This window comes from Cupressus sempervirens, chromosome 11 (assembly GCF_028749045.1).
Source record: "Cupressus sempervirens isolate cs-2001-9-10 chromosome 11, ASM2874904v1, whole genome shotgun sequence".
Lineage (NCBI taxonomy): Eukaryota > Viridiplantae > Streptophyta > Pinopsida > Cupressales > Cupressaceae > Cupressus > Cupressus sempervirens.
Window position 1 is genome coordinate 269098143 of NC_143128.1, and position 15103 is coordinate 269113245.

At 37.3% G+C, this 15103-nt stretch overlaps 1 protein-coding gene across 2 annotated transcripts in view; it reads left to right on the forward strand.

Annotated features, from left to right (window-relative positions):
* Positions 1 to 15103, forward strand: part of PSAT1 (phospholipid sterol acyl transferase 1) — a 285872-nt gene that overhangs the window by 244426 nt on the left and 26343 nt on the right. For both annotated transcript variants that reach the window (XR_016358477.1, XM_089808807.1), the window contains exons 10-11: positions 11364 to 11415; positions 11595 to 11666. Coding sequence is in view for 1 of the 2 variants with exons in the window: in XM_089808807.1 (XP_089664933.1) it covers positions 11364 to 11415; positions 11595 to 11666 (124 nt within the window). In the remaining variant the exon portion in view is untranslated. The remainder of the gene's footprint in view (positions 1 to 11363; positions 11416 to 11594; positions 11667 to 15103) is intronic.

Genomic DNA, 15103 nt, shown 5'->3' on the forward strand with positions numbered 1-15103 from the left:
GACGGTCTCACTAACAGTTGGACAAGTGTGAGCCCTCTACTGACTCCCTTCTTGTCATCTACTGGAATGGTAATGGATCTTTGTGGTCCTTACATGGTCTACTTCAGGATGTAGTTGGGTCTGTAGATATTTTGGTCGTCACTAAGACTCATGAGAGCCCTGTCCGTCCTCCACCTGGTTATGCTGGTTACAAGTGGTTGTCGATTTGCAGAGATGAAGTTTGCATTTCATGCGGTGTTCGCGGTTTGGGGGGGTGTTGCCTGCTTGATTAGAGATGATCTTTTCAGCTCTAACTCTATTGTACACTCTCACACGTTTGCGAGGTTTCTATGGATTTGGATTGGCTGCAGTAGTCATCGCAACAATGATATAATTGTGGTTGTTTGCTACTTTTCGCTTGCCTCTTCACCATATGCTATACACAATAACAGGGACGGGTACCCTTTTGTGGACTTGCACGAGTGCATCTCCAAGTTTGTCGCTATGGGGGATATCATCATCTTGGGGGACTTCAATGCACGCACAAGAAATCTTGAGACTCCCTTTAATGATCCGATCTGACCTGTTCCACTAAGATTGATCCCACCAGTTTGGGTTTGTAGCGTCTCTCTGATGATGTCGTTGGACCTCTTTCCTATTATGGTCGCCACCTCCCCCAACTTTGCGAGTCTTTTGGGCTTATTATTCTAAATGGCCTCCTATGCTTCCTTAGTTTTGGGCACTTTACTTGCTGGCCTCATTGTGGTGGCACGAGCGTGGTGGATTATGCTCTTACCAGAGTCTCTTTCATTCACCTTGTTTACAGTTTCACTATTCCCCCATCTCTCGATGGCCAACCATGCCCTCCTTAGCCTCGCTATTTGCCTCTCTCCCCCCTCTTCCCCCCACTCTCCGCTCTATTATGCTCACACTCATCTTTGTCCTCCACCTTAGGCAACTCATCCCCCTCGATCGCTTCATTGACTCTAGCTAGGCATTTTCCATGTTTGACTTATTGGCTATGGCGATTAGGGAGTCTGCTTTCCTCTCCATCCCACATCACCAAGCTCTGAAATACCTGCCCTATGAACCAATGGTTCAATGATGACTGCAAAACCTTCAATTGCTACTTGCGCTTTGCCTTTGCCATTGGCTCCCCCACTTATGCTCGTCTTCGCCTCTCTTACCACCACTTTCTTCACCATAAGAAATGACTTTTCATCATCTCCCAGTGTAGATCTATTCATAGTATGCTTATCTGGGACCCCAAGCCTTTTTGACACACCTTGTTCCCCCGCCACCCCCCATCCTTCCACCCTCGACCTTTGCTCTCTCACCACCCATACCTCTTCTCTTTATGATATTCCTAGCAAGCCCTCGATCCATCTTACTTCCCTACCCCATTGCCGCTTAGTCACCCCCTCCAGGATTTACGAGGCTATCAGATCTATGAGATGTAGCAGAGCAATTGATGAGGAAGGGTTTCACTTTGAACTATTCAAGCTCAGTTCCTCTATCTTGAGCTCCATCCTTCCCACGCTCTTTAACAAAGTAGCATACACTAGTTTCCCTAACTCTTGGTTGATGCATGTGATCTACTTGATACATAAGGCAGGGGTGACTTCAAAACCAAGTAACTACAAGACCATCATGATCGGTCACACCTTCGCCAAGTTGTATGCCACAGTGTTGAATACCATCTTATCTAGCAAGCTTGACAGGAGTCGTTGCTGCCTTAGAGGGCAGGCATGGTTTCAGGTTGACTATCAGACCATGGATCACATCTTCACACTACGAGCTATTATTGAGGAGGCTCAACACTGCTTGACAAAATTCTACTGTTGCTTTGTGGACTTTCGCAAGGCCCCTTTGATTCCATCCCTCAGAGGGCCTTTTTCCAGAGGCTTACAGACATCAGGATTTCTGAGATTTTGATGTCAACTATTATGAGGCTATATGAGACTGTTGTGGGCAGGATTCAGACTCCAGAGGGTTTCTTGGATTTCATCTAGAGCACCATTAGTGTGAAGCAGGGCTGCCCTCTCTCTCCCACCCTATTTGGCATCTACATCAATGAGCTCGAGGCTTTTCTGAGAGACTCTTGTTTCTTATACCAAGTCTTGATCTCCATCCTTCTCTTCGTGGATGATGTGGTTTCTTTGGCCTCTTCTTCGAAGAGTCTTCAAATGCTTCTTGATGGGGTGACTTCTTTCTGTGACTTGCGGTTGTTTCTTACACCAAGTCTTGATCTCCATCCTTCTCTTCGCGGATGATGTGGTTCCTTTGGCCTCTTCTTCGGAGAGTCTTCAAATGCTTCTTGATGGGGTGGCTTCTTTCTGCAACTTGTGCCAATTGGTTGTGAACTTAAGTAAGTCCAGGGTCATGCCTTTCAATTGCTCAAAGACTTCACAGTTGCACTTATATTTTTAGGGACAGGAGTTTAAGATAGCCTCATTTTATATGTATCTCAGGGTCAACGTTGTGGGACATTGCTTTAGCTTGAGATCTGTGATCCAGCCCAGGATCTGCAAAGGGTTAGGCTCGCTTGTCATGTTGGAGAGGCAGTGCTTTAGGCATCACTTTCAGGACACTTCTTCTAAATTGTCCCTCTTGGACTCCCTAGTAAGACCTACCGTGCTCTATGGCTCTATGGTGTGGGGTCCCTCTCTTCTTGACTCTGATTGGGCCTTGATTGAGCGGATTCAGACACTCTTACTTTGGCGTATCATCAGATGTCATCGGTCCACCTAACACAATATTATCTTTGCTAAGTTTGGTGGGCATCCCTTTAGGCTTGGTATTGTCTTTGACTTGATTTGATATCTCCACTGCATTTGTGGTTTTGCGGATTTTGTTGACGGCTGTGACCTCTACTTGTACTTGGCCTATTGTTCCTTTATTTCTATTTCTGACTCAGACATTACCACTAGGGCCCATTGCTAGTATGCTCAAGCCACCACCTTGTTGAGATCTGTAGGGATTGAGATTGACCACCTCCCCCCGTATCAGTTCTCACTGGATGCTCCTTCTCACCTTCTACCCCCTCGACAAGAGTTGAACAAACACATCAGACTGGATATTTACAAATGCTACATTCTTGCGACTTGGTGTGATTCTCCGAGGGGGTTTCATCAACAGATAACCTTTTATGTAGAGCACTTTCTAGATATTCACGATGAGATCATTGTGTGCCCTAGCTATTTGTTTTGGCGTTGGAGCCATGCATTGTGTATCTCCTTGAGTTCCTTTCCTGTTGGTTCTCACAGACTTCGGATTCAAACTGATCATCACATTGATGGAGATGACCGAATTTGTCGGTTATGTTCTTTGGTTGAGGCCGAATTTAAGATCCACTTCATTTTTTGGTGCCCCATTTACTCTGAGATTAGAGGGAGGTTCTACTATTTGTTTAGAGGGTGTTGTCCCCTCTCCACCTTTTTTAGTTACTCGGATCATAGATGCCTCACACTTTACCTATAAGAGGCATCACAGCTTTGTGACTGCACTCTATATGTACTTTTTCCTCAGCATCAGGGCTCTGCTTAGCTTATCATGGCTTTCTTCTCACCCTTGCCTCTCATTCGGGGTAAGAAGAGGCCACTGAACACTCATACCACCTATCACTCCAGGTTAGTCGGATCTTGCAGCAGGTCCACTCATCAGCGTCACTCCTCCAGTGGTATTTAGAGACAATCTCGTATCCCAGGCGACTCCTCTCGACAATGTCACTCCAATAGTTTTCAAAGACAGACTAGTGTCCTTGGCAGTCTTAGTCTGTACTCGTCGGTGCAAGACTTTTTTATGTCGAGGATAGACCCTTAATCTTGACCTTCTTCGTCTTCTTTCTCTTCTGCTCTCCATCTTGTTCTTTGCTTGCTCTTTTTTGGACACCGTTTGGTGTTCCCTTTGTTTGTTGTCTCTTTTGTTGTACGTTTTTAATCTCTTAGACCCTTTTTGTGGTCTTTTGTTGGACATTAACGGATTTATCTTATCTTCAAAATTGAACTCTCCAAGTGTATTTGCATACAACAACTCAATATCCTTTGACCCTTTCAATGTTGCAATGCAAATCTATATGCTCAAACACTTGGACGTTTTGCATGTAATGACAAAATGCAAATCACAAAAACTCCAAAATGCAAAACGTTTCTGCATGTATAATGTTCTTGAGGTATTTTCAATCAAAACACTCCCTTTCAATGCAAAGACATGGGTTGTTTTTGATATAAAAGGGCAAAAAAATGATTCCTAAATGCCAAAATAAGCTCACAAATGCAAAAATGTGCCCTTGTTGTTGGTTTCTTTGAGCTGGAAATGAATTTATATGACCTCCAAATGCAAAAAACGGGACTGCAAATATGGTTTTCGTGGCTTCTAAATGCAGATTTATGGGCGTTTTAAAAAAATAATGTGGCCTTGAAATGCATATATATGGGTCATTTTTTACTTGAGAATGCAAAAACTTGCTCCCGAAATGCCAAAACATGGGTTCAAATGCAAAGACGTGGATGAAATCCCAATTTCTGGGCCTTTTTGGCGAAAGCGTGCCCTTGAAATGCATGTATTTGAAACGTTTTTGACTTAGGAATGCAAAAATGTGAGCTCCAAATCCATTTGCATGTGTTGAATGGTGAAATTGGACCCTAAACATGTATATACATGTTTTACTTTGCGTTGGAAAACCAATATTTTGGCTGTAGATGCATAATCGGGCTCTCAAAGGTCAATTATGTAGTGTTTGGAGAAAAATGCATGTATTTGATGTAAATCACACTCTCAAAGCCTCATTACATATTTAAAATATGTAATGCATACCATACTTTAGACGTTTTTGCTTTGTGAAGCAAAAATCATGGCCTTGAGATGTCTTTAAATATGTTATAGTGCAAAATCGCATTCTATAAGAGGCATTACATATTTAAAACATGTAATGCATATTATAACTTGGTCATTTTTAAGCTTGGAAAGCCAAAAATGGGTTCTTGGGTCTTCATTACATGAGTTTTAAGTGCAAAATCGAATTCTCCAAGGCCCATTATTCATTGGCTGGAAGTGCATTTACATGTAAATGGACTCTTAGAAGTTCATTACATATTTCAAATATGCATTTTCAAGCAAAAATTGGGTTCTCTATATGCATTTACATGTAAACATGTAAAAAGACGTGATTGAGTTTGCACAACTTAAGTGACCGATTAAGCACATATCTAATTGATTTTTGAGTTAATATCACTTAATTGGGTCAAAAATAATATTTACGCTATAAAGTTTATATATCATGTGCAAATATTATTCAAAAAGTAATATTTAACTGAAATGTTTTAAAATAAAATGTAAAGGAATACTCAAAATTAAATCAGAACTATATAGTTAATAAAGTCACTTAAGTGAAAAATTTAAAAGCAGCTCAACATGGAAATATAACATAAAGTGCACTAAGTCACTTAAATGATAAATTTAAGTGATAAAGTGACTTAAAAACATAACATAAAGTCAAATTATGTCATTTTATTCAAAAAGTGAATGTCAACATTAAAATATAACATCTGTATTTTAAATATACAATTGTGCTGGAGAGTCCACTTTTTGGGCACTTAAATGGTCATAGCTTTTGACGACTAAGTCCGATTAAGCCCTAAGATACACAGAATGGAAAGAAAACCGAAAGCAAGAGATTGGATGAAACAAATAGACTTAAAGCAACTAAACACACACAAAAACACAAGAAAGGACATTGAAGGCTTCAAAAATCAAGCATAGGCTTAATAAAATGAAAAATGTAAAGGACTTGAAGAAAGCCTTTAGTAAAAGGGTTCATTATGTGAACTAGGGCCGATTGATTGATCAATGTTTGCCAATTAAATGATGAATTGTCTCAGAGAAATACAAAACTAAGTTGAAAAAGTTTCATACTATTTCCTACATTTTGTGGCGACAAAATGCAAAACAACAAGGTTAATTTCGGAGTAGGACTTAATAGCTCCTATTGGGCAAACCAAGTTTGAAGATTCCCAGTTATTCAACATATTAGTGCAGAATTCCACTATTTCTCCATTAGCGGTTGTGATTTTTAAGATGTTGATAATGTTTCTTTTATTCAGTGTGCTATTGTGAAAGAATTTAGTGTTTTGATCTCCTATTAACTAGGTTTTGCATGATGTTTGTTTCCAAATAATTTCTTCTTTGGCTAGTATGTCTTCATGTCTATCTAAGAGTTATATATGTCTTCATGTCTATCTAAGAGTTATATTTCTTTCAGATATTTATCTCTATTCATACCTGATTTAATAACTTCTTCATTTAACTCACTTATCTTTGATGGAAGAATTGTCATTGATGTCAAAGGGCTTCACTAGTAATAGATTGTGTCTAATGTCGAAAGCAGACAACATATGTTAGATGGTTTGGAGAGATGTTAACCACAAAGAACAAGCTCGATAAAAGGTTGGTGTCTCTCACTGTGACGAGCTGATTGTGCATAGAACTACAACAGCTATTATAAAAGACAGAGATATTAATAATGGATAGTGCACATACTTTGAGACAAGACACGGGATATAGTAATGCACAAGACTCACGAAGACATGTAAGACAGTCTTGCAATGATAAAGGGCGATTATGTTTGACTAGCAATGATGACATAAAATACAGATTAATATTATAATATTCTCCAGCAGCGAATTAACAAGTAGCAACAAACCTCTAAAGTCAACATTTATAATGAAGACACTGTACGGAGTATTTTAAGTTGGGCATGTGCGATTCTATTGGAGATACTGTTATTTTTTAGGATAAAAGACAGAGTACACCAGATCTTTGTGGATTTCCAATCAGTGTCCAACTTCATACCATTGGGAGTTGTTTGAAAAACCATCGCACAAAGACCTCGGGAGCAGTTTTCAAAATGTGGTATATGGAAATGATGAAAGATATAATGACTGCCAATATTTGAACATGCCAACGATCATACGGCCAGCATAAAAAGCCATGTATCTTAGAAGACAAGTCAAAATATACAAGTCACGCCATCAGAGAAAGGACACTGCATATAAGATAAACACGTCTTTGCGAACTTGATGATACAATATGCCAAAAGGAGCGGCAATATGCATTAAGCCACAAAAGACCGATAGAGCCACCATAAAATCAACTAAAGAAATGTCAAAATCAAGGAATGGGTAAGTCCGTGTATAGAAGGAAATAATAATAGAGACAACGTATAGGGCTCAAATGGAGATATCAAGACCAGCATAGAAGCTTTGAATATATGAAAGGCTACTATATGAAGTCTTCGTATGTATTAAAAGAGTTTATGAATGAAACAAAACTATGCCTCCGCCTATAATTAAAAAGCATGTTTGATTAATTTCAAATCATAGAGAAGATCACAGATACGATAATCAATAAGGTGGAGTAGGTGACATGTATAAGTAAATGCCATTGTGGTTTGCTAGCTTCGATAATCTCAAACGAATCGATCATCTAAACCGAGCAAATTGAAAGTATTATTCCATGTCGGCGATTCAAATGAGCAGAGACTTACACACTGAACCCAATAAATCCAAGGTCAATAGTAATTGCCATAAAGTTACAAGAGGTGGGAAAGTAGAACAAAGCCCTCATGCATCTCCAATCCGCGTTAAACTTTTGATGATATAATACACCTAAGGCAAAGAATGATGTTTGGAGGACTTGGTATATGGCAGCAAGATCATTGGATTCTATTAGACCAATATAGGATACAGTGTGCATGTTTGACAGAACAATTGGAATATAACAAGGATACACTATGCAACGATAATAATGCAGTTGATGGAAACCTGAAGTGGAGAGTTGTCCCATGTTTACCTAATGAAGGAGCAGAGACATGTCAGTAGAAAGAAATGCCACAACTTTATGGACTACATCAGATTGCAAACAAAGCCCGATGAAACATAAGCACCGTCAGATTCATCAGACGGGGATTAAGAAACATTAGATAATCAATAGAATGCAGATATGTATCGGGTGTGTTTGTTGATAACAACAGGTAGAAGAATATTTGATTCAATAAGCTGCAATCTTAATAAAATATATCATAGACAAGCAAGTGATATGTTAAATAAGTTAAATAAAATAGGTATGATTATTTAAGGAGAGGTGTCATTTAATTAAAAGGGATGTAACTATTCAGTAGATAGGATATAAAGAAGACTTACAAATGGTAAGTTAAAATAAGATAAATAGGTGAAAATAAATAGAAGTCAGCATTGAGAAGAAGGGCAGTAGACTAAGGGAAGCATAAATATTAATATATATTCAGGGTTTTTTAATCTGATATATATATATATATATATATATATATATATCAGTGAGAAGTATGTGAAGAAGTATAAAAGTAAGAAGGGGAATATATTTAAAGAATATTAAAAAGAAAAATGTGTGAGCAGATTGAGTAAAAGAAAAAATGAAGAGGACATCAGAATATAAATTTGAAATATATTATATAAAAGACTAACTTTAAGGAGATGTAAGAAGTGTGTGCTAAATTAAAGAATTCATGCATAGAAGAATTATGTGCTAAAGGGTCCATCTCAGTTGAAGATAGCAACATTACCAAGGTGGAAAAGAAGTTTGCAAGCAGTGGGCGGGTGCTGACGAAGACAAATAGAGGGAGTTGGAGCTTCCAGTAGGTCAGAGCCTACGAAGTGTGGGAGTTGGAGCTTTCAGTGAGTAGGTGCTCATAAACATATGGGTTGGAGCCTACAAACCAATTTGTAAAAGATCAAGTTTATATAAAAGCAATTATCAGTCGTGGTTTTCTCCCGCATTGGGTTTCCATGTAAATCTTGTGTTATTGTGTTATGTACATAATTGTTGATTCCAGCATTTAAAGTTATCTCCCCCCCCTTAGTATAATCATGTGCTCTTCAATCTCATTTTCAACATTAAGCTTATCTTCAAAATTGTTTTTTGAAATGATCATAATTCCAGTTTAAGATTTTGTTTTTTAATGATTTCAATTTAGATACAAAGCAAAATATCTTAGATCCTTCAAAAGAATCTTCCTGCCACCATTTTTCCAACAGTTCAAGGATTTATGAATCTTGGTACCACATTTTTTTTAAAGAATCTTCCTGCCTCCATGTTTCCAACAGTTCAAGGAATTCTGAATCTTGGTACCACAATTTTTCAAATTTTAAAGGATTTCTAATTGGTTTTCTAACTTCATCAATTATTAGTTTTATCAGAAAGAGATCAAATCCCGTCATTGGAAGGATGGATGGTGATAAATTATTATCAAAATTTCTCATATCTCCCTTAAACATAAATCTATCTAATCTCTCTGCAATGTAGCTAAATCCTTCTCTTCTTTTGTTCCATGTATAATTCCCATTGCCCGTAGGTATATTTATAAGATTATTCTTAACATACCATTCTCTAAAATCTATCAGAAGTTGCGAAATCAATTGATTCCCTCCAATTTTTTCAGTAGAGTCTAAAATCGTGTTGAAATCTCCACCTATAAAAAAGTTTTTATCATTATTGAGCTCTAGAAAGTTCTCAATATCAGTCCATACTGCCTTCTTACAAGATGTAGGTGTTGGGCTGTAAACATTAATTAGAAAGAAACTTAAAGAACTCAGATTGATACTTCACATCCAGCCGCCCATTCAGTTGGCATGTGTAATTCTACACTCAAAATCCACCTTCCTAAGATCCCTCAAAATTGCCAAACCCCATGAGGCCCCTGCATATTCAACCTTTTCAGCCTTCCATAATTCTATTCTTTTCTTCAATTTATTGCCTTCATTCTTATTTAATTTATTTTCCTGTATTAATATGATATCAGATTCAAATAAGGACAGATTGCACTTCAATAAGTGTTGTTTTTTAGGGGCATTAACATTCCACAAAGTGAGCTTCATTGCTCCGTGGGAAGGAACTTCCCCTTCTCTACATTAAACAGACCAGTAATTTTCTGTTGGTTATCAGCAGCTTCATCCATTAATCCAAGCTCCTTTAAAGACTTTTTGCCTTTCTTTTTCAGTTGTTTGCTACAAATAGGATGAACTATTCCTTCCTTTGTCATGGCTATACCCATCTTATCTTGGTTTTCCAAGGCATTAGTGAAGACATGCTTGCTTTGCTTTTTTATTTGTACACTTAGTTTTAATTTACCTCCAGTCACTATATTTCCTTTTACCCAATGAATGTCTATTGTAGCCAAATGTTGTTCAAGTCCCATTGCCTACCTTAAGTTAGTCATGGACTTCAACATAATTTCATTCTTTGTTCTGTAGCTCTCATCTGCATAAAATTTTTTTTTATTTCGTAGAGAAAATGTTTAGTTTTTCGGAGGAATATATAGGATTGAGAAGGAATACTAAATGCGTAATGTGTTGTGCTCAATTGATTTTCATAGTTGAATTTACTCATCAAATATTTTCCTTCCATACTGTATTTTTAGGACTATTATCGGTGGCAACAAGGTGGATTCACCCGTTACCCTTTTCCCCATGTTTTAAAAAAGGATTTCCTTTTAGGAACAACTTGACGAACCTATGGATGCGAGAACCATTAAGAAAGAAATCTGATTTCTGGTGAGGTGAACCTTTTTTAGTTAATAAGGATTTTGGAAGTTTTTAACTCATTAACTCATTAAACTAGTAAGATCTGCTGTGAGTCAAACCTCCTTGTCCTAGAGAGTAATTGAGTTTTTATACATTCATGAACACATCTCTATTGCTAAGTTACTGATGCTGGTTCTGATGCTGATATGGGTGCGGGGTGCTGATGCGCAGTTATTTTTGAGGGGGGGATTTTTGGATGCGTTTGGGTGTGTCCACATATATATATATTTAAAAATATGTACATAGTGTATAATTTATGTATGCAAAGAAATATACAAAAATAAACCATTCCTCTTTTAGGGCCATTTTAGGATTTTGGGGCAAAAAAGAGCAAAAATATAATTAAAAAATAAAATTAAACACTTGTTTTTTAAAGTCGCTTAAGTGAATGGGCATTGAAAAAGTCCGGATGCTCTTCAAATGCACCCGGATGCTCTCTGGATGCACTCAAACACATCTGTGGGCGTTGGACGAGCTTCCAGTGAGCACCAGTGCAGCATCCAAACGCATCCATGCATCCGAAAGCACCAGAACCAGCATCTGGTGATTTCCTGGACACACCAGTAACTTAGCTCTATTGTTTAGGCATACATGGTTTCTAGTACTACTGTCTAATGCTTTGTAAAACAGTACGTTGTAGTGTTGTGTTTCTGCTATTCCTCTTTAATTAATGCTTGCTTCTCTGAAGAAGAATATGTTTATACCAATAGTTTATTTCATGCATCTTTGGGATCTTTCTGTCGTTTTCCTTAACATATTGTGTCTTGACAGATCTGGAAATCCTGTGCATGGAAATCCTACAAAAGCAAGTGGAGACACAACTGTATGTTTTAGTATTCTACACTGGATGTGAATTTTATTTCCTTGTGATTATTGCACAACATGGATTAACATTGAACATTTGTCTCATACAAGGCAACATTGGCTATTCAGGTTTTTTTTTTCTTTCTTTGCTCAGTAAAATCTTTTGAAGTTGCAATACAAATTTTGTGTTTGGCACAGGTTCCGTATCATTCATTATCATGGTGCAAAACATGGCTTGGCTCTCATGTGAATATAACTAGGACACCTCAGGTGCTTTATATTTTACACCTCATCATGGTAGTTATGGTAGTTTGACAAGTGCATGCATAGAAAACATTTGCTTAATTTTATTACCAATATATTTTTGTGTTCAAATTTAGCTATGAGAAATGAGCTTGGTAGTGTCATTGGAATTGTACTTAAAAAATCCACTTGAACCATGCTAAAAACTATGCTAATTCGAACTTGACAGCTTTGGTACCCACCTGTAAGTGATATAGTGGCCTAAGCAAGTTCAAAGTTTGATTTGCTTTGGTTTTTTATCAACTTGCAGATTTGCTATAGCCTACCATTCATTCTGATCCTTATTATTCAGTCTTGTAATTGTGGGGATGCTGATTGATCTCTCCAAATAAAATTGGGGCACTCCTCAAATGACGTAACCTTAGTTGAATACTATAAGGATGACATATATACCATAGTGCTGATGGTCATAGGCACAAAGCATTTGCACAGTGATCCCAATGCTCTACCACTTTTCTACACATTAGTTTGTTAATGAAACATTGTAATGTGCTTCAGGAAAGTATCCATGAGAGTCAACAAAAAAGGTATGTAACAAAATATTCACCGGATTTGTTATCGTGTTTCCAGATGGTGGCTTTAGCAACCCAAAATAGATCTAGACATTTTTACAGAATAATTGTTTAACTTGTTTCTAGAGGATAGTGTGCTTATGTGCATTTAGAATGCCATAACCTACACAATCAAGTGCACTAATTAATAGGCCAGCAACAACCGTAAAAACCTATAACATTGTATCACAGGCATCAAGGATCAAGTACTGGGTGATAGCTTCGTAGCTTCGTTTGGAAGTCCTTGAAATGTTGTAAGTCATGCAGTTCCCTGAATTGGGTGTGATCGGTTGACATCAAGGCCTACGAAATTATCTTTATGAGCTTTATGCACCCTGAAATTGGTTTCTATTACAAGTATGTGCTCTGCCAATGAGCTGACCTTACCTTCGAAATGTTCAAAGTCATGCAAGTTCAAAAACTTATGTATGGTCTGTTGACATCAAGTCCTAATGAAATGCCTTAGCACAATTTCCTGTTTTATGCACCCTGAAATTTCTTTACCTTATGTACCCTTCCAACTCTTACAAGGACCGTGGAATATGCAATTGGTGCGGAGTACACATGGACTCCATTTTGGAGGTATCCTGAGTATGCTCAGTAGTGTGAAGTTTATTTATTGATAGAAGAAAAGACAATGCCAATATTTGGTCATTGGCTTAGACATCCTTGAACTTGGTTTACTTGAAATGCACCAGTTGGATCAAGGTGCTCAATGTTGCACTGAAATTCAATGGAATGTTGTGGACTATCACCTACTAGGTCTTAACAATTAGAAGCATAGCAATAAGAATGCATAAATTTTTTGCCTTTTAGGTGTTATCAAAATTTGTGGCCTTCGGAAGAGGTAATTTGCAACCTAGTTGGATGTTCACCACCCAATATTTTGGTGAAGAAATCAAATAGTTATTAGCTATGCTGTTCAAATATTTGTGGCTGACATCCTGAAGTTTTGACCAGATTTATGGATACACCATTTCTGACCAGTTCAAATTAGTTAGTATGCTTTTTTATCATAGGGTGGACATCTTTGCACTGTTGCAGATAGTATCTTAAAGTAATAGGTAATATAGATGCCTTTCGAGGACAAACTACAATATGGTTCCATTTTAACATAAATAGTTGTCTGACATTGGGAAGCTCCATAAGCGGGGTAATGCAGCACAAATAATGGCATCAAATGCTTCCTTAAAACTTCTTCCAAGTGAAGAACTTATTGCTTCAAAATATACGGAATGCTCTTCTTACCTTTCAGCAGGGGCACAAATTTTCAGAGTTGAATATTGTCACTAATAACTGTGGATCAAAACAGATCAGTGCATGCAATTCCACAATAATGTGGAATTTTATGGAATGTAATGTAAAAGCACCTACCATTTCCAATTCATTTCCTCATTGGAGATGACAATCTAATCTGAATGTAATGCAGATAATATTGTCAATTAATGGTCTGATAATTGCATTCATTAGACTGGACAATTACGCAGGTGAAGAATTGGACAAACCTAATTACACTGCCTATTTAATTAGGCAATAACAAACCTTAATTAAGGTAAATATTATCGGTGATATGAACAGACTTGGATCTGTCATAAATAAGCAATATTTTCTTTCATATCGATTAGCAATCGATACCTATAATCAACAAAATAAATCAATCAGAATAGATCAATAGAATCATATTTATACTTGGAGATAAAGATCAGATTTAGTGGATGATAGTATAATTATTTGGATTCCAATGTGTATGTGTACGTGTACGTGTATGTGCGTGTGTATGTATTAATATAAGAAAAGTATATTGGTATGCATGCATGTATGTTAAATACATATCAAATAGTTATATTATCATCCAACTTTATCTGAACAAAGCTATTAAATTTAACACTTCCTCTTAGCTAGGGAAGATAAAGAATCCAACCAAGTATATAAATCACAATAGGCTCATCTATTGCAATTAGAGATATCACCTATCTCATGATATCTAAGGATATAATATGCTCAAGAATATCAAGTCACATGACATTCTTCTTATATATCCAAGTTATGGTATGTACACTAACATCAAGTCTCATGATGTCTACCATAGCCAATCATGGCATAGCCAAGGAAACACTTATCTACCATGATTTATCTCATAAGGAGCATGATGATCTTCAACTGATATCAAGTCTCATGATATCAATAAAAAATATGCAAGAGATACTTAACTATCATGACATGTCCACGAATATCAAGTGACATGATATTCATCATGATAGAGAACTAATCATTGTAAAGTCGTCACCTTACAATGTTAGACACAAATGTATATTATCTGAAAGATTGTAACCTCTCAATAATGTACACAGGGGGGGTCATAAACTCATGGAGTGGATCCACTATGGCTCAATCCATTGGGTGAAATCAATGGCTTCCACCTCAAACTTCTCTCTCAAAGGAAAGAATATGCAAGGATACAGATGATAGATCATTGATGCTGAAGTTCCTTTTCAGCTGAGGCTTCATTCTCCAATGTATCAAGCTTGTCCCAGAAGTACAAGAAACTTCTTTCTAGCATGGAGCTTGGTGAGAATGTCGGTCGTTTGTTCTTCAGTGATAATGTACCTCAATTGAAAGTTAGAGAAACAATCTCGACATGGTCTACTCCTTTTGAATCAGTACCATTGGATGTCAACAGATTTAGATCCTTAAGTTGCTTCCTTTGTCATGGAGGCATGTCCTGTTCATATACTCCAATCATGGAAAATATCTTGTTCCAAGGGTCTCATCATTAGGCACATGATTTACTAGTTTAATAATGACAACATTGTTCAAAAGAGCAACTTCCCATATACAAATGTACATTTCTGA